This window comes from Euprymna scolopes, chromosome 5 (genome assembly GCF_053919585.1).
Source record: "Euprymna scolopes isolate OS-2025 chromosome 5, ASM5391958v1, whole genome shotgun sequence".
Classification (NCBI taxonomy): Eukaryota; Metazoa; Mollusca; class Cephalopoda; order Sepiida; family Sepiolidae; genus Euprymna; species Euprymna scolopes.
The window spans coordinates 75,538,574-75,565,014 of NC_136486.1; the positions used below are offsets into that span (position 1 = coordinate 75,538,574).

At 37.1% G+C, this 26,441-nt stretch overlaps 1 protein-coding gene across 2 annotated transcripts in view; it reads left to right on the forward strand.

Annotated features, from left to right (window-relative positions):
- Positions 1 to 26,441, forward strand: part of LOC145276857 (nuclear pore complex protein Nup205-like) — a 393,804-nt gene that overhangs the window by 274,604 nt on the left and 92,759 nt on the right. For both annotated transcript variants that reach the window (XM_080128250.1, XM_080128251.1), the window contains exons 14-15: positions 17,108 to 17,290; positions 18,287 to 18,340. In XM_080128250.1, the coding sequence (XP_079984376.1) occupies positions 17,108 to 17,290; positions 18,287 to 18,340 (237 nt within the window). The remainder of the gene's footprint in view (positions 1 to 17,107; positions 17,291 to 18,286; positions 18,341 to 26,441) is intronic.

The following is a 26,441-nucleotide window of genomic DNA, read 5'->3' on the forward strand; positions in this document are numbered from 1 at the left end:
TATCAATAAAGGACAGAATACATCAAGAGTTATCGGTGTTAAAAAATGAGTTTTTCCCAACTCCTTTCCATAAACTGAAGAAAAGAGATGTCAATAAACCAATATTGACAACAGCTCTAAAGAATAAATACACAATACAATCACAGCACAATCTTCATACAATGGAACTGCAGTTAAGGTATCCTTACTAGTGTGCTATGACGTATTTGTCTTCGCTGATTCATGTCGATTGGATAATATTCAACATTTAATATTTAATTTTTCGAGTTTTTGTTAAAAAACATGAAGCCTTCAATGAGGACGTTTGAAACATATAAATAAAATGGTTTCCTTTAGAATAAGAATTTTGTGAGTTAAAAAATTTAAACAAAATTCATAGCACAAATAACAGCCTTGTAAAATAAAACTTATGCTTAACCTCATTGTATATGCTCACAATTTGATTGAATTCAAGAAATATTTCTCAAAGATAACAAAACTTAACATGTATTAGTTACATATACAAAAATGAAGTGTCTCTGAACCAATCATAATTGGGACTATTCCAATTGAACATGTTCCATTTTAATCAACTACATGATCCCATAAACATAATTGATCCAGCTAATAGAAAAATCCATAATGGCTATAGATTACTAGATGAGCCCTAACTGTGATACCATATTTGGGGACAAAAAAAAGCAAATAAGGACAAAAATTTGAAAATGCCAATAATCACAAAAAGGGAGTCGCTATAGAAAATGCAGCAATGCGTAAATGAACAAATGGATAATTTAAACATGATCTTTACAATTTTTCTAATTAACGAAAATGCCCAACTATTCAACATTAAAAATAAAAGGAACAAAAATAGTCAAAATGGTTCTTTGGAATTATCCTTTGTCAAAAAATAAGCTTCATTCCCAAGTTGCTTGAGAGATTGTCTATTGTTTTTCTTTTAATCCTTATTTTAGTCACATAACGTTGAGAACAAAAGACATCGAAATTTTGTTTCTTTCATGACAAAAACGTTGGCTTCTTCTATAATATAATGAAAGCAAGGAAAAAGGATCGGACTTAGAATTCTTCTTAATAATCAGGTTTCTATTTCTTCTACCTCGCCGCTGCCACCATTGTAATTTTCTTTTTGTCCTCTTCCCAACTAACAGCAACCTCATGTGCATGAGATAAAAATGTCACTCCCCTGGAACAAAAAAAAAATGTATTTTTATACTGATGCCTTAAACCACAATACCGCCTAAATTTGCTTTTATCTCATTTTTCGTATTGGACGGGTTACAAGTTTGAATGCTAGAGCTTCTCTACAGAGAGTATATGCCAACCATTAGTGTTTATTGCTGTGATTTTCCACCCCATCCCTGATCTCATAATTGTATAGATGACACCAATGACTACACCTTTGCCTTATTCAGCTGAATCACAGCTATCAATGGAATTAACCCCTTGGAAGGTCAGAGTCTTTTTTCTGGGTTTGGCATGAGCCAACCATTGTTCAACTATGCTCGGAGTTCCTGATCGTACTCTAATCGGATTTCTGCAGACATTCGATATTTGTGCACTCTATTGCAAAGTCATTCAGGTGCATGGTCATGTGCCGATTTCTATGCCCACTTCCGATGATCAAATGTAGCAGTGAAGTCAGGTTCACTGATGGAGCTAGCTGCACATGTGGGGATTTTTCTGTTGCTGATCCGAATTGCACTTGTAAGTCTAACGGTTATGGCTCCTGATGCTTTTAACACATTGATCCCTGACAGAAAGTCAAATCCCAGTGGACAACTATGCACTAGTAGCATGTTGATCCTGACATAGACGCTTTTGTTTATGGTAATCACTCCTCTGTCAGCATGCATGGCACATACCTCCAGTCATCATGACGTCCAACATTGCATTTCATCAACATAGTTTTTAAGAGCGCCACAAAGGTGGGAGAGTAGGCTAGCACTGACCTTGTCCCTTTGTTTGTTTCCTGAATAGTCCTTAGCCCAGTGTCCAATCTTGCCGCATTGATAGCAATGGGTTTCAATTTCCAGCAGTCTCTCGCTATGTTACCCTTGTGGTCGCATCTGAAACACTTTACGCTGGTGCTAGGGCTGCTCCTAGCAGGAATATCAGACTTATTACAGAGTGAACTCATGGCTGCAACTACATGGTGGTTTTGGTCCCTAGTTGACCTCAGCACCCTCACTCTCGTTATTAGGTCTCACATGGTCAGTTTCGATTTTTGGTGCCTAATGGAGTTTTATGGAGATGGCATCAGGGAACACCCAATCTGTTTAAACATCCGATGTTGTTTGCATAAACGTTCACCTGTTCTCCAGATTATCTAGCCGCAGTCAACTTCCAATTGGCTGTAAAAGCACCATCCATGATTCGGAATTTTATCTTCTTAACATCGAGTTGGCCGCTTTTGTCTATCTCCAAGTAGCGCCCTCTCTGTGGGGCATTAGAATACACCGATTGCCGCCGTGCAGAGAATACAAGTCCCTCAATGGGGCCACTTGTTAACCAGGGGTGGCAACCCGTAATGCCTAAGGATGGGATCCTGGTGGTTGAGCAGATCATGTTCAAGATCCTATTAGGACATGAGATGTAACATGCCACTTTTAACACCCACCAAATTCCAAGTAACATCAAAATAGGGTATGAAAAAATAAACACTGAACCATACATACCAAAATCCCTTGTATGCTACAACTGCCAAAGGTATAGACACCATTGAGACCAGTCCACACGCTCTCCAGAATGTATGAGGTGTGGAGAAAACGAGACTCATACAGATTGCCAAAAAGGCCATAGTGCAAATTCAAAAGAATGCGACAAATGGAAGAAAGAAAAAGAAATTACTAAAATAAAATGTACCAAAAATATAACCTTCCAAGAAGCTTGTGGTCCTTGATATGACCTTAAACTATATCCAGTGGTGAGGCCCCAGCTTGCGGGCTTTGGGGAGTGTGGAACCACCCTTCAATTGCTATTGCTCCCAGGTCCACTCTGACCCGGAGTGGTAGTACCTTTTAGGGTCCCAACTATAGGTTAGAGACCAACTTGACAACAACTAATATATTCTATTAAAAAATTTTTCTCCAAAATCTTTGGATTCTGCATTAAAAGGGTTGATATGCCGTAAAACAAAAACAACCAACCAATCCACTTTGAAATAACAAAAAAAAAAACATACAATATACCACCAAACTAAATAATCAAACAACAAAAGCAAATCCATCAAACCTGAAGATATTATGAAATTACTCAAAAAAACAAAATAAACAAACCATGCTCAACTTCCAGACCAAGAGACTCAATCCAAAACAGATTTGAGGAAATGGATATGGAAGATCGAAGAACAGACATAACCAAAAGTTAAAAATAAATACATAAAATCAAACCATAACCAAAAAACATCACCCAATGGAACTGCCGGGGCATAAAACCTAACATAAATAACCTATTACCTATAACAAACCATCAACCAGCCATTATATGTCTGCAAGAAACCTTTTTAAAAGCTGAAGTTCAAATAAATATAAAAAAACTACAAACAATACAATCGCATCCACAATTCCCAACAGGAGAGCCTCTATCTCTATAGATAATATTTTGATTGCAGAAATTCCCCTCTGGATTGAAGTGCCATAGGTTTCCACTAACAGATACCACATACAAATTCAGTACATCTACCCTGACAGCTACTTATCTTATGTAACTTACGACAACCATATCTGCCACATTCATTTACGATAATAAAATGCTATGTTACATTTGATGAGCAAACACTATCACAATCGCTACATCTACAGAGAAAAAAGTTCCTATTTTTCTCTCTCAATTTGACCCAGTTCAGACTAGGTCAAATTCTATATTTTGCTACAATATTGTGCTTGCACCGCCATTAACTGGTTATTACATACGTACACATAACATAAGCTTTCCATTTCCCCCCGAGTCAAAAATCTATATATCTATAAAAGTGAATGTTTCTGTCTGTGTGTATGTCTGTGTGTCTGTCTGTGTACATTTCCCTACACAATAACTCTGTCAATTTTCAGTCTACAGACCCAAAATTTGATATATAGGTTATTGAGATTTGGAGAAATCTTTGTAATCCGTTTTCAGGCAGAAATTTGGCTGTTAAGGGGTCAGTTCAATGATTTGACCTTTGAGAACTCTACCAAACTCCTCCACCAATTTGGTGTATAAACAATTGAAATTTTAGATATAGGTTCCTTGGACATGGATCTAACTTAATAACTTAATTTGAGCCCAAAACAATAAATATTAAGGGGCCATAATAGGGGTCAAAGTTAAAAAAAAAATTGACCTCTGCAGTCTCTACCAAATTACTAAAAACAATTTCTGGTCTAAACCTTTGAAATTTTACATAAAGGGTATTCAGAGATAGGGCAAGCTTTTTAATTGGTTTGGGGCGAAAATTTGAGCTACCAATATATAAATGTATTGATGCATGTTTGCGTGTCTGCCTAAAACTTTCGACAGATTTTCACAAGATCAGTATCATTTTGAAGCTCGACCCTTCAGACGACAAATACCGAAAAATTGGCTAAAAACATCAATTTCTTCACCCTCGACTGGGCACTTTTCTACAGTGAGGGCTTTTGCACCAATATTTTCGAAAGTCATCCACTCTTTTCAATTGTCTAGCATTAATTTAAACCTACGTCACTTCCAGTCTGGCGGTGGTCGTAACAGCAAAGACGTCACGTTTTTTTCCCGTTCTTTTCTTCCTTCACTGTACGGGTTTGAGCCTGCCTTCCGACTACCACTTTTTTTTTTTGCTCAACACACACCTCCAAACACCCGGCAACACCGGGCACACATGCTATTAAATAATAAATTCTCCCTTCTCAAAATTCCGACCATTTTTATTGGCTGATACCTGACTATTCGCATATTCTGGAATTCACCTCGACAAATAAACGAACGCTTCAGAAATTATGGCGTAGCTCTCTACAGTAGAAAATTGTGCTAAAAAACTAAATTAAAAATATTAACCAATTGTCATCACGCTGTACATATTACCATCGTGCTGCCCCCCCCCCCCCACACACACAAAATTAAACATTAACAAATTAGTGTCACTCTATACAAAAGGCAATAAATTTGCTTTTTTTTTTTTTTTTGGTGGGTAAATTTTTACATTACCTTCTTCAACATGACAACTTTTCTAGGTTTTTGACTATGCTGATTACAAAAATCTTATTTAAATTTGGCAGAGACAAGTACTTTTCGATGGTTGGATGTGTCTATTCCGAAAGCCGTTCTTAACATGAAGCGGTTGGGGTTATCTATTCTGAAAGGTTCTTTTTTATTTATTTATTTTTTTTTTAAATTACAATTTCACCCCAAACAAGGCGCATTACCATTTTGGACATAAGCTACAGGGGTACTATGTGGGGAGTTGGGCAGCAAGATGTTGTTCACGTTACACTTGAACTTCTGCATGTCAGTACAGTTGGGGAACAGGAACTCGGAAGGGAATTCCAAAGTCCAGGTATTCTGGGGAAGAAACTACTGGAGTAGAAGGCTCTCTTACATCTAGGGATCTCAACTGTGAAGGGGTGGGATTTAGCTGCTTGTCGGGTTTGTCGAGGGGTATTTACGCTGAGGGGGTACAAATGCTTGCAGTTCGTCAAAGCATTCACCATTAAAATACTTGTAGAACAGGCAGAAGGACGCTACATTTTGTCGATGGGACAGAGGCTGAAGCGTAGATGACAGTTCAGGACCTATTAGGTTGGTAACTCTCTTTTGAACCTTGTCTAGGAGCGAGAGGCTAGTAGCAGATGCACCAGCCCAAATATGACAACAATACTCCATACATGGGTGAATGGTAGCCTTATAAAGGTACAGAATACTTTCAGGCCTTAGTAGAGAGACGCTACCTTTTTCGCAGTGGTCCTGGCAATGTTCTCAATGTAATTTTTCCAACTCATGTTTCCTGTGAATGTTAGGCCGAGCAGTTTGAAAGATGTACTTTCAGATAAAGATTCTTTGGTCATTGCTATTGGTGGTAGAGAAGGTTTCTTGTAGTTATTGAAGGAAACAAGTTTAGTCTTGGCAGCATTCAATGTGACCATCCATTTTTGTCCCCATTCCACTACAGATCGGTCATCCTCTAGTGTTTTTGCCATTTCTTTAGATATGTGTGCATTTTTTTCTTGTTGTGTCTGTTATAGAGCGTGGTGTCATCAGCATATATACCCATCTCACAGATAATTTTGTCAGGGAGGTCATTTATTAATATCAGGAATAATAGAGGTCCAAGGATAGATCTTTGGGGCGCTCCCGGATTTATATCATATTGTTTGGATGTACGATCATCGATAACAACCTGGATTTTTCTCTTATCTAAGAAGGATTTAATTTTGTTAAGTATTCTTCCAGTGATACCGTATGATCTAATTTTCCTGAGACCTTCATGCCATACTCTGTCAAAAGCCTTCTAGAACTACCGCTCTACCCTCCCCTGCTTCATCAAGTGAATGGAAGAGATTACAGTTAGGATATCTGCCGTGGAACGGGCTTGCCTAAATCCATATTGTTGGTCGGTCAGAAGTTCAGCATCTGTAAGGTGATGGACTAGAGCTTGGTTAATTATGGACTCAAATATTTTGGCGAAAAGTGGGAGGAGGCTAATGGGGCAGTAATTTACTGGGTCAGTTCTTTCGCCAGAATTCTTGAGAGCTGGTACCACAGAAGCAGTTTTCCAGAAGTCAGGAAAGCAAGATTCATTAAGGCATTTATTGTAAAGTTTGGAGAGAACCGGAGCTACTTCGGCAGATCACTTTTTTAATAGCACAGCCGGGATAAGATCAGGTCCACATGCTTTTGAAGTGTCAAGATTTTTTATGATAGCATGCACCTGAGAAGGGGTGATTTCCAGATCGACTAGTGTGGCGTCTGTCCGCAAAGGAAAGTCAGGGAGGGGGTGGTTAGCAATGTGGAGTTTGAGGCAAACCTACTGGCAAGCATGTTAGCCTTCTCAGTTGCTTAGCAAACAGCCTCATGATTGTTGGATAGCGGGGGAATTGTTGATTGCCCATTATTTACTACACTGTTGTAGATTTTCCAGAAGTCACGGGTTCCTAATTTCTGTGCTTCGATGCGTTTTTTGGTGGTTTCAGTAAATTCTCTCTTAGCTATCGCTATTTCTTTCTTACAGTTATTTCTGGCTTCTGTATAATTCTGTCTGTTTGAACTGAACTTATGTCGGTTAAATCTTCGGTATGCATGTTGCCTTTGCATGATGACAGCTGCACAAGTAGAAGTAAACCATTGGAGAGAGTAGGGCTTGCTATAAAACTTCCGTGTGGGAACATGTGCTTCAATTGCTTTTTTGAACCACTCAGTGGTCTCATGTGCGCACTGTTCAGCAGGAAGTGAAAAGATATTTCGCCATGGGGTGTCTCTAATGAGATCCCTGATGGCTTCCCAGTCAACCTTTTTATAATATCTCCTTGTTTTGAGCAATGGCTCTTCTGTTTTGGCTCTAAAGTTTAGGGCGATTTCAACTATTATCACTACATGATCAGTGTTCCCAAGGGGATTGTGGGCATTTGTTACACAATCATTGGGGACTGTGGTCAGAAACAGATCTAAAAGTGATGCATGTTGTTCTTGCTGGTCAGGGAAACAGGTTGGAAACATAACCGTCTTTGATAGGGAATGAGATATAGAGAAACTATGTGTTGTGCTACCAGCTGCGTCTGTAAGTAGAAAATCCAAGCCAGTTGTTGTGGTGGACATTAAAATCACCAAATACATGCACTTGTGCGCTAGTATCGAGGGAAAGTGCTGTATCTATGCTGTCAGAAACTTTGTTTATTAGGGTACAGTCCTGGGTCGAGGGAGAGCAGTAGAGAAAATAAAAGTAACTAAAAGAAGAAAGGTTCTAGGAGATTCATGAGGTAGCGACCATTTTCCAGTGGTTATAACAAATCTGAAAGAAAGAAAAAAAAAACAAATTGGGAGGAATATAAAATAAATGTCAACAAAAACTCTTGAAGGAGGAAAACACAAATAAATAAATAGAAATAGAATATTTTTTTAAAACCTTACTAGCCATTGTACGTGAATGTATACCTAAAAGTAGCAGAACTAACAAACAACAAAAACTCTGGTTTAATGATGAATACCAAAAAACAATACATCTACATAAAGCTGCCTTACGAAAATTCAACTCCCAACCAACAAAGTACAATTTAAACCTTTTTAAGAAAAAAAGAGCAATGGCTCGTAAAGTTATTAGAGAAGCAAAAAGGACATCATGGAAAGATTATATAAATAAAATAATCTCGAATACAAACTCCAAACAAGTGTGAAGCATGGTAAAGAAAATTTTGGAAAAAACTCACCCTCCCCTTTAAATCATCTCCTACAGAACAACATTAAATTAACAGACAAAAAATATAACAAATCTTCTTGCCAGAACTTTTCAAAATAATTCCTCCAGTAAAAATTAGTCATTTCTTCCAAAAGACAAAACAAGATACAGAAAAAAAAACAAATTAAATTTCAGCTCAAACAACAAAGAAGAATACAACTATCCTTTTGCTAAAAATGAACTCCTAAAAACCATAAATGAAGCACATAATAGAGTTGACATCATGAGTTTCTGAAACAACTTCCTCACAAATCTATAACACATCTTTTAAACACGCTCAAGAAAATATGGTTTAAAGGAAAACTAACCAATAGCTGGAAACATGTTATTGTGATCCGCATCCCTAAACCAAATAAAGACCGTTCAGATGTACAAAATTTCAGACCAATTGCATTAACAAGTTATCTCGGCAAAACATTTGAAAGAATGATAAATAAATTACTGAATTGGTATCTGGAAAGCAATGGCTTGATTGTCAACATACAAAGTGGTTTTAGAAACAAAAGAGGCGCAATGAACACCATCATCTGATTGGAAACAAGCTTTCATACAAAAAGAACATGCAACAGCTATCTTTTTTGATTTAGAAAAGGCTTACGATACCACATTGCAACAGAGTATAATAAAAGACCTACACTATCTTGGATTTAACGGCAGACTACCCATCCTGATGAAAGATTTTCTATCTGATAGAAGTTTTAAAGTAAGAATCGGGCCAACACTATCAGACAAAAAGTACAGGAAGAAGGGGTCCCACAAGGATGTATTTTATCAGTTACTCTCTTTAATATAAAAATCAATATTGTAAATTGTCTAAACATTGAGATAAATGGCTCCTTATATGTAGGTGACCTTGTAATCTGTCATAGATCAAAAAATATTCATACTTTAGAATGCCAACTACAAATGTGCATAAACAAACTAACACAATGGACCACAGAAAATGACTTTAAATTTTCAATAAGCAAAATTAAATATGTATAGGAACATGCAGTAAACCTTCTCTCACCCTAAAAGGAACAAAAATCGAAATAGCTAACCAACATCAATTTCTGAGGCAAAAAACTGTCCTTCATCTCAAAATATTTAAAACAAAAATGTTTCAAAACCCTACAACTATTAAGGGTTATAGCAAATACTGAGTGGGGATAAGATTGCTCATCACCCCTAAAATTATATAGAACCCTGATAAGAGTCAAACTAGACTATGGAAGCTTTATATATGGTTTAACCAGAAAAATTATCTTAAAACTCTGGACCCTATCCATCACACAGGATTAAGACTTGCCTTGGGGACATTCAAAACCTTCCTGATAAAAAGTTTAGATGCTGAAGCCTGTGAACCCCTTGAGATGTGAAAAAACTAGGCTTACAATATTATCTAAAACTCAAACATACCCAAAGAATTCTGCCTATCAGTGCACTTTCAATCCCTAGTACATACATCTATTAAAAAAAAATAACAAAATGCAATTAAACCCCTTGGTGTTTACATGTAATAAACAATAAAACCACTTACAGACAACTCAAAAGATCAAACCAGCATCCACGAGGAAAATTTCATAGAAATCCCACCCTAGGTGTTAAATCAACTTAGTCATACTAGACATGACAATATATGCTAAATTCAATAATTACCCCTCAAACTATAGAGAAAAACTAAACAACATTATAGATCGTTATTCAAATTTACATGGATGGTTCCAAAGATTTAAACAAAGTGGGATGTGCCGCTATTTCCATAAACACTATTCAGCAGAAAAGATTACCAAATAACTCTTCAATCTATAGTGCAGAAATTACAGCCATAAACTTGGCTCTAGATATCATCACCAACCAAAATTCGAAGAAATTCATAATATTTGTAGACTCATTATCAGTACTTGAATTATTAAAAAATCCAAAATTAAACAATCCCTTACTAATCAAACTGTTACAAAAGATCCATTCTATCATGCAACACAAAACTTTCTTCTGTTGGATTCCTAGTCACTATGGTATTTGTGGAAAGAAAAAGCTGATATGGTGGCCAAAAATTCCCTAAAACTCCAAATAAGCGACATAAAGGTCCCATATACGGACTACAAACCTTCAATAAACAAGAAATGGCAAGAAAACTGGAACAATTGCCAAAACAACAAACTCTTCCAAATTATGCCTATACTTAAAAAAAACTATTAGATCCCAGAAAATCATGTGAAAAAGTAATAATCTTATGTATTCGTATAGGACACACACCTACATAACTCACTCCTTCATACCCAAAAGTGAAAACCCCCGAAATGTATACCATGTCACGAACCTTATACAGTGAAACACTATTTGACTGCTATGACCTCACACAAATTCGTCAACACTAAAACAAGGCCACAAACTTAAAAGAACTCTTAAAAAAAAAAACCCTAAAACATTCTAAATTTTCTCAAAAGAGCAAATCTTTACCATAAAATATAAATACCATCAAATAACAAACTATACTGAAACATTAACTGAATATACCCGGCAAAAATCAACTCTGAAAGCATCTAAAAATTTAAATTTTATCTACAGCATTAAATGACTCAAAGAAGGTCGATATGCTGGTTAAACAAACATCTCCAAATAGAGGGCCAATGCATCCTCCGTAGATACAATGAGAACCACCACATCATCAATATTCTGAAGTCTCGCTACCAATCTGTTTCTTTAGTCACGCAATCACCTCTCCTTTGCCGGTAAATGAGTTCACTGATAATTCATATCTTCGTTGTAATACCAAAATAGCTTGAAAGATTTTCTATAGTTTTTCTTTGGAAATTAATCCCTATTTTAGTCAGGTAAATTTGAGTTGAGAACAATGTCAAAATTGTGTTTGTGTTTCTTTCACGATGAAACGTTGGCTTCTTCTCAAAGCAATGAAAGCAGTCTCCACCCCTTAATTCCGGCTTCCATCTTATCTCGCAATTACTTATAACGTCACCAACTAACTTCGGAGGACCCCCCCCCATCCACTTTTCTTTTATATCGTAAGTTTCTTAAAACGTGACTAGTTCAGAATAAAATCACGCTTTTCTTTTTTAACGGTTAATTTAAAAAAAAAAAAAAAAAAATCTTCTGAACGCTGTTTAAACTTAAATTCTTCACTACAGTTTGCATTTTGGAGACGGAAGTGTTTTTGTTGAGATAAGTGATTTCAATATTAATTTGTACTTTTTATTTTTAGATTCAAATATTAATAACTCCATTTTATTTCAGTATTTAATTTATGTATTTCTGTTTTATTAAATGCTAGCTTTTTTTCTTGTCCATAAATGTTTATTTATCTACCGAGTTGATTGCAAAAATAGATTACGAAATTGTACTCATTTTTAGTTCGTGAGAGGGGAATCTATCATCATACTTTCCCTTAAACACGTCTGTTGGACTTTTATTAAGTAGAATACTTGATGATTTTTTTTTTTTTTAATGGAGAGTAGAAAATGCATTGTGGATGCATTATCGGCAGCTCCTGTTACTTTCGCTTCTTCTTATTTGTCCCTCAGTCCTCATTTTTTAATGAGTGATTTTTCTGACAAAGAGTGAAGAAATAGCTGTTTTCTAGGTTGGCAGTATTTTGCGTGAACAGTTGGCAGAGATGGCGGAAATTTTCTGTTTCTATGTCTATCCTTGTAGCCATGTCACTAGTAAGGGTGCTGGAGGTAAACGTTTTGTCTGGGCTGACGTTATCCGCCTGATAGTCAGGGACCCGAACCTTGGATTAACCACTAAGGAGGCTGTCCTATCAGCAGGTGCAAAGTACTGGGGCTGCTGTATTGCCATTTGGTGAATGGATTCTGGACCATGCAGTAGCTTCTGGTGGGGCCTCTCGATGCCATACTAGTGGGTAATTGTTACGGCTTTACTTTATGTGCTACAAAAAAAAAAAAAAAAAAATTCTTTGTTTCTTTTTCTCTCTTAGTTTTCCGTCTCTGTTCTGCTCTAAGTAAATCTGACGACCTAGTCCACAAATTCCAAAATTTCATCATGACAAGTTTCAAGAAAAAATACGCGATTAAACCCGGTTCTCCAACTTCCAACGTAGACCCCTACTACCATGTCTCCTTCTCCAACATCAGGGGTCTACGTTCTAACCTTCCAGAGGTTAAAACCCAATTACAGGAGACTAAACCAGACCTTTTATTTTTAAGTGAAACTGGCATTGGACAGGCTATTTCCCTAGAAGAGTTCTCAATTAAAGGATACTCTAACTTAACTTCTAAATCTGACCCCAAAGTTCGCCATGGGCATGGAATATGTGCCTATATTAAAGATAGCTTTCCATGTGGTAGGGACATCTCCAGGGAAGATCCTAACTTACCCTATATGTGCTTCCGGGTTGCTTTAGCTCACACTACTGCATTTATATTTACTCTCTATCGCCCCCACAACAGTAGAGTTACTATCTTTCAAAGCATATCTTAGAAAATTGACTAAGTCCTATCTGCTTATCCTTCAGCTAACATTCACGTATGTGGAGACTTCAATGTTCACAACATCAAATGGTTGACCCACTCAAACAAGACCGATGATGAGGGGAGGTTCTGTCATGATTTCTCCATTGCCTATGACCTCACTCAGATTGTTCAGGAACCCACCCGTGTGCCCGACAATGACGGCCAGTATGCGAGCCTACTAGACCTTTTTCTCACAACTTGCCCTGAACTATGTTCAGTTTCTGTTCTGTCGCCTCTTGGATCTTCCGACCACTCTGTTGTATCAATTAGGATAAAAATGAAATGTAATATGTCCCCAGACGTACCTCTCCACCGTACAGTATATCGATACACTAAGGCTGACTGGGATAGCTTCTGTACATTTATATCTGATCTACCTCTGCATTCCATGTTTAAAAAGGATGTCCTCTATAGTATTAGACCTGACGGAATGGTTAATTGTATGTATTGACCGTTTCATACCCTCGAAAGTGTTTCAGCTAAAACCTAACAGCCAGCCATGGTTCTCTCCAGAATGTGCTGCTGCCATTGTGCACAGAAATCACTTTTTCCACTGTTTCCAACGTAATAGATGTATGGAAACTAAAGCCGCTTTCAGGACTGCCAGCAACCATTGTAAGAAAGTAATAAAGAACGCAAGAGAGTTGTATGCTCAATCTGTTAAGTCCAAAGTAGCTGAGCAGCGGCTTGGTTCCCACCAGTTTTGGCAAATAGCAAACAGAATCCTGAACAGAAGCGTGTGCTCCATCCCAACTATTATCAATGGACCTGAGGTAATCTCGTCAGCATCAGACAAAGCCAAACTCTTTGTCAAGAACTTTGCAGCTAATTCTACCCTTTGCGACCAAGGCCGCCAACCCCCAATATTTCCTCCTGTATCAGAAAACACGCTATGTGATATACGTATATCTGTACGTGATGTTGCCAAGCTAATCAAAAACCTTGATTCCAGTAAAGCAACTGGCCCTGACGGTATTCCAATTATAGTACTAAAAAAACTTCAACCTGAACTAGCGCCCATACTTACAAAACTGTTTAAACGTTGTCTTAAGGAGAATAGTTTCCCATCTCCCTGGAAAATTTCATTAGTATGCTCTGTATTTAAGAATTCAGGTGATCGCTAATCCCCCTCTCAGTACAGGCCAATAAGTCTCCTGTGCGTCATGAGTAAGTTGTTGGAATCTGTGTTAAATACAGAAGTAATCAACCATCTCAACAAAAATAACCTTCTTAGTGACACTCAATATGGTTTCCGTTCTGCTAGATCTACAGCAGATGTGCTTACAGTTATATCGCATAGGATTAGCAAATCTCTCGACGGTGGCAATCTTTCTAGGGCAATTGCTCTTGACATATCTAAAGCCTTTGATAGGGTATGGCATAAAGGTTTACTTCATAAGATCGCTAGCTATGGTATAGCTGGAAATGTCTTCTCAATTATTAAATCATTTCTTTCTGATAGGTTCATAAGAGTAGTAGTTGAGGGGCAAAAATCAGAAGCTCACAGTATTAATGCCGGTGTCCCTCAGGGGTCCATCCTGGGCCCAACTCTTTTTCTAATCTACATTAATGATCTTCCAAATCACATCCTTACATCATTTATGCTGACGACACTACCATTTATGGTAGCACATCTAAGACAGTAAACGACCAAGTTCTCTCCAATTCTCTCTCCTCTGATCTTGAGCATGTAGTACAATGGGGAAAGGAGTGGCTGGTTACTTTTAATGCATCTAAAACCAAGCTTCTCTCTTTACATCATCAACATTCTGATCCCCATCTGGCATCAATTGAAATGAATGGCTCTCGTCTTCAGGAGGCCTTAAGTTTTGACAAGCTTCTGGGCTTGACCTTTACTCCTGATCTTAAATGGAACATGTACATCAAATCTGTTGCCAAGGCCGCTGGAAAAATGGTGGGATCTTTCAATCGATCTGGTAAATATCTCACTGCTGATGCTATTCTCTATCTATATAAGAGCCAGGTACGTCCAAGGATGGAATATTGTTGCCACATCTGGGCAGGAGCTGCTAGAAAGGACTTGTCCTGCCTTGATAGAGTTCAAAATAGACTTCGTAGCCTCGTAGGAGATGTCCTTTTCTCTTCCTTGCAACCTCTATCTCACTGAAGAGATGTTGCGAGTTTGTCTCTGATGTATCGTTATTTTCATGGAAGGTGTTCAACTGAGCTTCAATCTATGGTCCCCCCTCGCGAAACTTTCACAAGAAACACTCGTCTAGCTGTACACACTATCAATAATTCCCCCCACTCTTTATCTGTGCCTAAACCTAAACGTAGATTCCATGAACAAAGCTTCTTTCTGAGAACTGCACGCCTGTGGAATGGTCTTCCGTTTTCCTGCTTTCCGGCTGACTACAATATGGTTGTGTTCAAGTCTAACGTAAATAAGTTCTTGATGAGCCGTTCTATATAAGTTATCAAATTTACCAAATTTTCATTACTAATGATTACTATATTGTCCAATGTCTACTGTACACTCTTTAACCCTTATCCTTGAGTGGCCTCTTGGCCTTGATAAGTGGTGATGCCTATGTAAAAAAAAAAAAAAAAAAAATTGCATAATTTGGAATTCTTAACAATCAGGATTCTATTTCTTCTTCCTCGCTGTCATTTTTCTTACTAACTGCAGGCTCACGTTCACGAGATACAAGTGTTACTCCCCAGAACAAAAATAAATCTTTTTATATTGCCACCTTGAATCTTGTTCACGCCTAAATTTGCATTTATCTTTTTATTTTTCATATCGGACTGGTTTCAGGTTCGAATGCCAGTGTTTCTCTACAGAGGGCACAAACCAACCTTTGTTGCTTATTGCTGTCATTCTTTACACTGTTTTTGTATTGCTATTAAAAATTGGATAATTCTCTTATTATAAAGATTTTTAACAAATTCAACTCTTCTGTCTTTTTTTACATGGGCATCACCACTTATCAAGGCCGAGAGGCCACTCAAGGATAAGGGTTAAAGAGTGTACAGTAGTCATAAGGACAAAATAGTAATCAATAGTAATGGAAATTCAGTAAATTTGTTAACTTAAGTGGAACGGCTCATCAGAAACTTGTTTACTTTGGACTTGAAGACAACCTTATTGAAAGTCAGCTGGAAAGCAGGAAAACGGAAGACCATTCCACAGGCGTGCAGTTCTCAGAAAGAAGCTTTGTTCATGGAATCTACGTTTAGGTTTAGGTACAGATAAAGAATGGGGGGAATTATTGATAGTGTTTTCAGCTAGACGGGTGTTTTTTGTGAAGGTTTGGCAAGGGGGGAACCATAGATTGAAACTCAGTCGAACACTTTCCATTAAAATAACGATAAAGCAGAGACAAACTTGCAACATCTCTTCTGTGAGATAGTTGCAGCGAAGAGAAAAGGACATCTCCTACGAGGCTACAAAGTCTTTTTTAAACTCTATCAAGGCAGGACAAGTCCTTTCTAGCAGCTCCTGCCCAGATGTGGCAACAGTATTCCATCCTTGGACGTACCTGGCTCTTGTATAGATAGAGAATAGCATCAGCAGTCAGATATCTACTGAATCGATAGAAGGATCCGACCATTTTTCCAGCGGCCTTGGCAACAGATTTGATGTATGTATTCCAGTTAAGATCAGGCGTAAAATTCATTTTAATTGATGCCAGATGGGGATCAGAATGTTGATAATGTAAAGAGAGAAGCTTGGTTTTAGATGCATTAAAAGTAACCAGACACTCCTTTCCCCATTGTACAACGTGATCAAGAGAGATAATCGGAGAGAACTTGGTCGTTTACTGTCTTAGATGTGCTATCATAGATGGTAGTGTCATCAGCAAAAATGTCTACGAATGATGTAAGGATTTGATTTGGAAAAAGTTGGGCCCATGATGGACCCCTAAGGGACTCCAGCATTAATACTGTGAGCTTCTGATGTTTGTCCATCAACTACTACTCTTATGAACCTATCAAAGAGAAATGATTTAATAATTGAGAAGACATTTCCAGCTATATCATAGCTGCAATAAAATTCTTCTGCAGATGAATCTATATGGAAACAACAATGGGTAATTCTCTCTGATCTTATAATCATCAAAACCTCACATGCTGATAAATAATAATACAATAATAGAAATCTTGTCAATACTTTGAGGATACCACACTAATATTAGCAACTTACAGGGCGGGGGGGGGGGGTGCAGAAAAAAGTTTTTTTTCTAAAATAGCAAATTTAATATTTCAGAACCAAGAATGTCGCATTGCACTTTATGAAAACCAACAGTGGATGCCAACCACTGTCTTGTTTGGTCTGGTTGGTTGTAGTATCCCCGCTCGGTTGAAAGCACAGATATTGCTGACTCTTTCTGCACTAGGAAAAAGTCGTGAAATTGCTTCTAGTCTTTGGCAGAGTCTGGAAGCCTCACAGGTATGTTATTATTTCAAGCATTATTATTTTCACACAGTGAATGGATTTTCTTTGTACTCTTATATATTATATACTAGCGGGGTCGGGGGTGGGGTTTAAAATAGGCTTAAATATATTTTAATTCATGCAGATTTTGTATTATTTTCTATTGCATATTATACCTAATCCATAGTACTGATTTATTTTCTATTGATTATTATGTACCTAATCTATAGTATAGATTTATTATTTCCTATTGCACATTATATTATACCTAATCTATAGCACTGATTTATTATTTTCTATTGAATATTATATACCTAATCTATAGCACTGTATAAATGTTAACAGTCCAATAAGTATAACTATTGAATTCATGATGTAAAAATAATTTCATATAATCAACAGTAGGTTATCTAAAGTACAGTACAGATTACAATGAATTGTGGATTAAGTCACTATGAGGAGGCATGTGAGCTTCCCCGCAGTGCACCGCGGTGAGTTCCTGACTATAGCAGGCAATCTATGGATTTGATTGATGAATGAGGATTTTCCCAATTTCGATGACAATAAAAGTATTGGAAGTGTGGAATATTCGTTGTTCCTCATTCAATCCCGAGCAATGTTGCGTCTCTCTGTTAGTTATTCTATAATCCAAATGTTTATTTAAGAAAAGAGATTCTATTGAACCTTTTTATAAGCTAAAAAATCTACTTTCAAATTCACTTCTGTGTATATTTTTTTATTCTATAATTGTGGGATTATCTAGTTTTCTAGTTATATTTTCAATCATTTTTCAGTTTTTTTGTTTTTTTTGTGTTTTTTTTTTTTAAATCCTTTTAAAAAATCGATTTTACCCACAAAGTGAGAATAAAAACGGAACACTTTTATTGAAAGTGACTCAATTAGATGGCAACTTTACACTGGATTATTCCATTAATATTTTCAAAACCTTTCAAATAAAATATCTTGACAGTGTTCCTTCAGATTCTATTTGATATCTTTTTTCTATTTCAGATTGTTGCAACTGTTCCCAGCTCAGTTAGGCATCCACAAATAGGAGGAATACAAGTAAGCCATGTTCTTCATTTTATAATTGACTAGCGAGGGGTACCCGGCGTTGCCCGGGTATTTGGAGGTGTGTGTGGAAACTCCGGGGTTGGGGGTTAAAAAAAAAAAGTAAGTATGAGGATCGAACCCGAACCGTTGAGGCAAAATTGTAAATTAAAGTGTGAAAAAAAAAAAAAAAAAAAACGTGCGACGTTAACCATTGCCCCACCGCTAACGGAAACACGTTTGTATTTATACTGTGGGCTAACGGAAACACGTTTGAATTTATTTAATTACTTGGATTTAGCAGGTGCTCGTTTTAATGAGTTAATGAGGTCAAGTTTGACTGCGGGATTTCATTTACTGCTGAACGCTCCTCCTTTCTCCCCCCCCCCCCCCAGATGTTATAGGAAAAAGACTAACCCACATGCGGCGAGTAACAAATGTTGAATATTTATCTTCCCGAAATCGAGCAAATTAAATAGACAGGCGAGCTTTGTTGTTAACTGTGAGATATTATGATTTATATGTGATATAAAAAGTTTTAAAAAGTTGTGAAGCGAGCGACGGCTTCTCTGAAAGAAGCCTTTTGTTGACATACAGAAAAAGCGAACACACATACATACATACATACATTTTCGCTTTTATATATATATATATATATATATATATAGATGATATTAATTTATTTTGGTTATGTCCTTTTTCTTTTATAAATTCATTTTTTGAATATTAAAGCTACAAGAAATGTTAGTATAAATCAGTTTTATGTTAAAAACTTTCAAAAAGTAATTGCCAACTGGTTTTCTTGTATTCACACAAATGTATTCATTGATCTGTGGAATATTATACAATTAAATTGCATATACCAAAACTCTGTTAAGATCACATCAAAATTTAAATTTATTGAAACTAAATTAAAATTTAATAGATCAAACCATAACAAAATAATCTTTTTTTTTTACATGGAAGTCACCACTTACCAAGGAGGCCACTCTGGGATAAGGGTTATTGCCTGTACAGTAATCAATGGGACAATATCGTAGTAATCGTTAGTAATGGAGATCTGATAAAGTGTCTTACTTAAAGGGGCGGTTTATCAAAAACTTGTTTATGTTGGACTTGAAGACATCCAAGTTGTAGTCAGGTAGGAAACAGGCAAATGGAAGAGCGTGCACTTCTAAGCTTTGTTCGTAGAATCTACATTTTGATTTAAGCACAAATAAAGAGTGGGGAAAATTACTGACAGTGGTTTCAGCTAAATGGATGTTTTTCGTGAAAGATTGGCGAGGGGGGACCAGAGATTGGATCTCAAACGAGCACTTGCCATGGAAATAACAATAAAATGACAGGCTTGCAACGTCCCTTCTGTGGGAGAGGTTGCAGGGAAGAGAAAAGGGCATACTCCACTAGGCTACAAAGTCTATTTTGTACTCTGTCAAGGCAGGATAGGCTATTTTAGCTGCTCCTGCCCAGATGTGGCAACAGTACTCCATCCTTGGACGTACTTGGCTTTTATATAGATAGAGAATTGCATCATTAGTGAGATATCTACTGGAGCAATAGAAGAATCCCACCATTTTTCCAGCGACCTTGGCAACAGATTGTATGTGTTCCATTTCAGATCAGGAGTAAAGGTCAGTCCCAGAAGCTTGTCAAAATATGGAGCCTCCCCAAGACGAGAGCCATTCATTTCAATTGATGCCAGATGATCAGAGCGTTAAAGATAAAAGCTTGGTTTTAGATGCATTAAAAGTAACCAACCACCTTTTGCCCTACTATACCACGCACTCAATATCAGAGGAGAGAGAGTCAGAGAGAACTTTGTCATTTATGGCTTTTGATGTGTTGCCATAGAAGGTTGTGTCATTAGCATAGATGTCAACGAATGATTTAAGTGTTTTGGGAGATCATTGATGTAGATCAAGAAGAGAATTGGGCCTAGGATGGACCCTTGAAGGACACCAGCATTAATACTGTGGGCTTCTGATTTTTGCCCATCAACCACTACTCTTATGAGCCTATCAGAGAGAAATAATTTAATAATTGAGAAAACATTTCCAGTTATACCGTAGCTGGAAATCTTGTGAAGTAGGCCTTTATGCCATACTGTATCGAAGGCCTTTGATATGTCGAGAGCAGTTGCCCTAGAAAGGAAGCCTTTGTTGAGAGTCAACTAATCCTATGAGATATAACCGTTAGCACATCTGCTGTAGATCTAGCAGAATGGAAACCATATTGCATGTCACTAAGAAGGTTATTTCTGCTGAAGTGATTGACTACTTTATTTAATATGGATTCCAGCAACTTACTAATGACACACAGGAGACTTATTGGTCTGTACTGAGATGACCTGTCACCTGAATTCTTAAATACAGGGCATACTGATAAAGGTTTTCCAGGGTGTTGGGAAGCAATTCTCCTTAAGACAACGCTTAAATAGTTTTGTAACTATGAGGGCAAGTTCTAGTTGAAACTTTTTCAACACTATAATTGGAATGCCGTCAGGGCGAGTTGCTTTACTGGAATCAATGGAATTAGCTTGGCAACATCACGCACAGATATTTGTATGTTGCATAGCGTGTTGTCTGTTATAGGAGGAAATACGGGAAGTTGATGGCCTTGGTTGCATGAGGTAGAATTAGCTGCAAAGTTCTTGGCAAATAGTTTGGCTTTGTCTGATGCTGACGAGATTACCTCAGGTCCATAGATGATGGTTGGGATAGAATGCACGCTTCTGTTCAGGATCCTGTTTGTAATTAGCCAAAACTGGTGGGAACCAAGCTGCTGCTCAGCTACTTTGGATTTAACAGACTGAGTATATAGCTCTCTTGCATTTTTTATTACTCTTTTACAGTGATTGTTGGCACTCCTGAATGCAGCTTTAGTCTCAGTACATCTATTATGTTGGTAGCTATGGAAAAAGTGATTTCTGTGTGCAATGGCAGCAGCACATTCTGAAGAGAACCATGGCTGGCTGTTAGGTTTTTGTTGGAATTTTTTGGATGGTATGAATTGGTCTATACCTACAATTAACCATTCGGTCAGATCTGATACTATAGAGGAGACATCCTTTTTTAACATGGAATGTAGAGGTAGATCAGATATAAATGTACGGAAGCTATCCCAGTCAACCATAGGGTATACTGTACGGTGGAGAGGAGACTTATTACATTTCGTTTTTATCTTAACTGATACAACAGTGGTGAGAAGATTCCAGAGGAGATAGAACAGAAACTGAACATAGCTCAGGGGAAGTTGTGAGAAAAAGGTCTAGAAGGCTTGCGTACTGACCAGTAGTATAAGGCACAAGGGTGGGTTTGCGAACAATCTGAGTGAGGTCATAGGCAATGACAAAATCATGACAGAACCTCCCCTCATCATCTATCTTATTTGAGTGGGTCAGCCATTCCACATTGTGGACATTGAAGTCACCGCAAATGTGAATGTTAGCCAAAGGATGAGCAGACAGGATGTGGTCAATTTTCTCAGATATACTCTTAAAGATAGTAACTCCGCTATTGTGGGGGCGATAGAGGGCAAATATAAATGCAATGGTGTAAGCAAGTGCAACCCGGAAGCACATATAAGGTAAATTAGGGTCTTCTCTGGAGATATCCCTACCACACAGAAAGCCATCTTTAATGTAGGTACATATTCCATGCCCATGGCGATCTTGGGGGTTAGATTTAGATATTAATTAGAGTATCCATTAATTATGAACTCATCTAGGGAAGTATTCGGCCCTAGGTCAGTATCGCTTAGGAAGAATATGTCCAGTTTCGTCTCCTGCGATTGGGTTTCAACCTCTGGAAGGTTGGAAGATAGGCCCCTGATGTTAGAGAAGGAGACATGGTAGTAGGGATCTATTTTGGAGGATGGGGTTCTAGGTTTGTTCGTGTTTTTTTTTCGGGAGATAATTTATGTTGAGGTTTTGAGATTTGTGGAACAGGTTGACAGACTTGCTTAGAGCAGGTAAGAGAGGGAAAGTAAGAGAAAAAGATAGGAAATTAAAGAAAAAAAATTTTTTGTAGCACATAAGGTAAAGCCGTAACAATTACCCACTAGTATAGCATCGAGAGGCCCCCACCAGAAACTACTGCATGATCTAGAATCCATTCACCAAATGGCCATACAGCAGCCCCAGTACTTTGCATCTGCTGATAGGACAGCCTCCTTAGTGGTTAATCCAAGGTTCGGGTCCCTGACTATCAGGCAGATAATGTCAGCCCAGATGAAATGTCTACCTCCAGCACCCTTACTAGTGACATGGCCACAAGGATAGACATAGAAACAGAAAATTTCTCAGCAAGTACTGCGGACCTAGAAATCAGCTTTTTCTTCACCCTTTATCAGAAAAATCAGTCATTGGAAATGAGCACTGAAAGACAAAAAAGGAGAAGCGAGAGTTACTGGAGCTGCCGATAACACATACATAGTGCATTATCTACTCTCCATTTTAAAAAAAAAAAAAAGGAAAGGTTACAAAAATAAAAAAGGTCAGAGATAAAGAGGTTAGCAAAAAAAAAAAAAGGAGAAAAAAAATATTATGTATTGTCCCTTCTTTTTCTGAAATCCTTGGGCAGCAGAAAGTACTTTCATTTTAAAATTCTTCCACAAGTTTGTTTCATCCAATTCAATAGATGTAAGTCTATTCTGAATGATGTTCTTTATTTCAGGAAGATGGAAAAACTTTGAGACCCCAAGTTTTTTTCATTGTTGTGCTTTGTGATTGTGACATTTGCCTTTAAGGTCGCACATTACAGGGATCATACAGAACCTATTTTTGACACTTTTTTTTTTACAGCCATAAAATGTTTCAATCAAATAAGAACCTCAATGATTCTTTTATTGTGTATTCTTTTATTAATAAGATATAGAATCAGTTTTCTGGTGATAAGAACGTCCATTTAGAAATTACCTCATCCTTTTTAAGGGAATGGGGATAATCTTCTAAAATCGTTTTGGGGAGGAAGTAATGTAGTATCTGTTGTTATGAGACCATCTTTATAGGAAATACCTTCTCTTTTATATTGCGTGGGAAGGATGGTAGTGTAGTATCTGTTCTGTTGCTCTGATACAATACTCATAGATATTTTTTTTACGAAGGAATCCTCCCAGATATTACTTCTTTTTTGTAGAGAGCGTAGGGGAGTATCTGTCCTGTTGGCCATTATTTGTTATCCTACCAGACATTACTTTCCACTTTTGGAGGTGAGTATAGTATATGTTCTTTCACCATATCAGCCTCCAGAGCTGGCACAAGTATGCAATCAGAAAGTCTTATTCTATCTGCTAGCATTATGCAAAATCAGTGCAGATTCATTAAGAAGTTTGGCATAAAAGATGCCATCAGCATGGCTTCTGACAAAGAATCTTGGCAAGAGCACAAAACTGCTGCATATTGCCTGCCTGGAAAAGAATGAAGTCATTGCAATGTGGCTCAAATGGCATACCACCATTAACATTCTCTGTACGTACAAGATCATCAACCACCTTACGTCGAAGATTTATCGAACTGTTGAAACCAGTTACTTTGCATAACGTTGCATGCTTACTGACAATGAAGAGAAAAGAAACCAAAATGTTCTGAGGGATCCTTGGAATCACACGGCTCAATCATATTCGCAGGGAATAGCAACACAAATAGTTTGGATGCAGACGACATCACTGCAAAACTTCCTTTTAGATTAGAACTCACCAGGAAGTGAAAAGAAGGCTGATGATTAGTAGATGCTCTGCAGACAACGATCTCTGTAAAATTGACCTTTGCCTCAAGCAAAACCGTAAACATACCATGTGAAAACAAAATAATTGTAGGATATGATGTAGTTTGGGATGAAAGCAAAATAAAAAGTATATCTTACACACACACTAGAAGAAGTATCTAGACATTGTAGGATCCAGTGTGCCACTAAACTTTTGCTTGTTTAGTTATTTTGTTCATCTATTGCTGGAAACACAAGGTGATGTCATCATTTTATGATGATATTCATTAAAACGAATTATCATTGAAATAGTTTCAGAAAACTGATAATTATTTTTCCAGAAATTTAAGTTGATTTGTTCAGACTTGAAATTCAAACAAAAAATGTTTTTTCTTTTTCTAGGTTTTTTTTTTTTTTTTTTTCATTTTGTTTCAGTGGATTGTTAATTGAACACTAATCTACTATATCTAAAGAAGAAAAAAAATTGTAAATATTTGTAAAGGGTGCTCAGTTTCTAATACAGCGTTCTAATAAATTGATCCCCCATATTGGAACCATTTGATCTGAACATGCACACCCCTTTTATAAAAAGGATATTATATCTCATCTCATCTGGGAGAGGTCCCATGTTTTGACAAGCTTCTGGGTTTGATCTTTACTCCTGATCTGAAATGGAACACGTACATCAAGTCTGTTGCCAAGGTCGCTGGAAAGATGGTGGGATCCTTCTACCGCTCCAGAAGATATCTCACTACTGATGCAATTCTCTATCTATATAAAAGCCAAGTACGTCCAAGGATGGAATACTGCTGCCATATCTGGGCAGGAGCTGCTAAAAACAACCTATCCTGCCTTGACAAGGTACAAAATAGACTTCGTGGCTTAGTGGGGGATGCCCTTTTCTCTTCCCTGCAACCTCTCTCCCACAGAAGAGATGTTGCGAGCCTATCCTTGTTTTATCGTTATTTCCATGGCAGGTGCTCGTCTGAACTCCAATCTCTGGTCCCCCCTTGCCAATCTTTCATGAAAAACACCCGTCTAGCTGAATCCACTGTGAAAAATTTCCCCCACTCTTTATCTGTGCCTAAATCAAAATGTGGATTCCATGAACAAAGCTTCTTTCTTAGAACTGCACGCCTGTGGAACTCTGTTCCATCTGCCTGCTTCCCACCTGACTACAAATTGGATGTCTTCAAGTCCAACCTTAACAAATTCCTAATGAACCACCTCATTAAGTAAACACTTCATCAAATCTCCACACTAACGTAATGTACTTGCAATAACCCTTATCCCTGAGTGGCTTCCGGGCCTTGATAAGTGGTGACCACTGTGTAAAAAAAAAGGATTTTTCATTTATCAATCCAAGCAAATAATATTCAGACCCCCACTATCCAATGCACTCCATACAGGTTTCACTGGTCGACATGTTTGTTTTTGTGCACACACAAATTTAATGCATGTGAAAACAAATATGGCGACCAGCAAAAACAACATAGAACACGCTGGACAACAACAAAGGTCTTAACATCATTGCCCTTAGATTGATAAATGAAAACTCCCTGGTACTTATGCATCTATGTTACTGTGATGAAATAACGTTGTTACTCATTCTTAACATGGGGAGGGAGGGTGTTTTCTTACTATTCTGTACTTTGAAATTATGCTTTGAAATTTACATTAAATTTCAATTCAATATTATTGATATTTGGTAAAAAAAAAAAAAAAAAAAAAAAAAAAAACCTTAAAAAAAAAAAATAAAAACCTTAAAATTAATGCATCTTGATTGAATCTTTAAATGCTTAATCAGATTGGGACTCTTGCAGAATTTGATCCGGATTCTCGGCAACCATCGGATTAAGCCAAGTGCAATAACAGACTAATTTCAAAACAAAGTGGAAAAAAATAAATACACTAAATAAAAATAACAAAAACCTACCGTAAAGTGACTGAATATAAATGTTTTGTTTATTTATTTATTTTTTATTTTTTTTTCGTTTTGAAATTATTTATCAACCAGTTTTTTTTGTTTATTTTCTTTTTTTTTTTCAAGGAAAGATGAATGTTTTATTTTTAACCCTAAATTGTTAGATACAAGTACAGTTTTGTTTCAAGATTTTTTTTCAGTAAATTCTTTTTAGTCAATAGAAATTTTTTTTTTTTGTATTAGAAAAGCTGAAAAAATTTTTTTACGAAAATCATAAATTGTTAGGTGAAAGTACAGGAAAAAAATTGTTTATTTTCTCAAGAAAACTTTTTTTTTACAGCTGTTCATTGCCGGGGGAAGAACTTCAAGAGATAAGGATATTTTCCTAGGAATCTTTAGTTTGGTCTACTGTTGAACGGCTATTGATGACAAAGAGAGAGGAGATGGGGTAGAGGAAATGGAAGGAAGCTCCCCAACCGAGTAGCTTTCG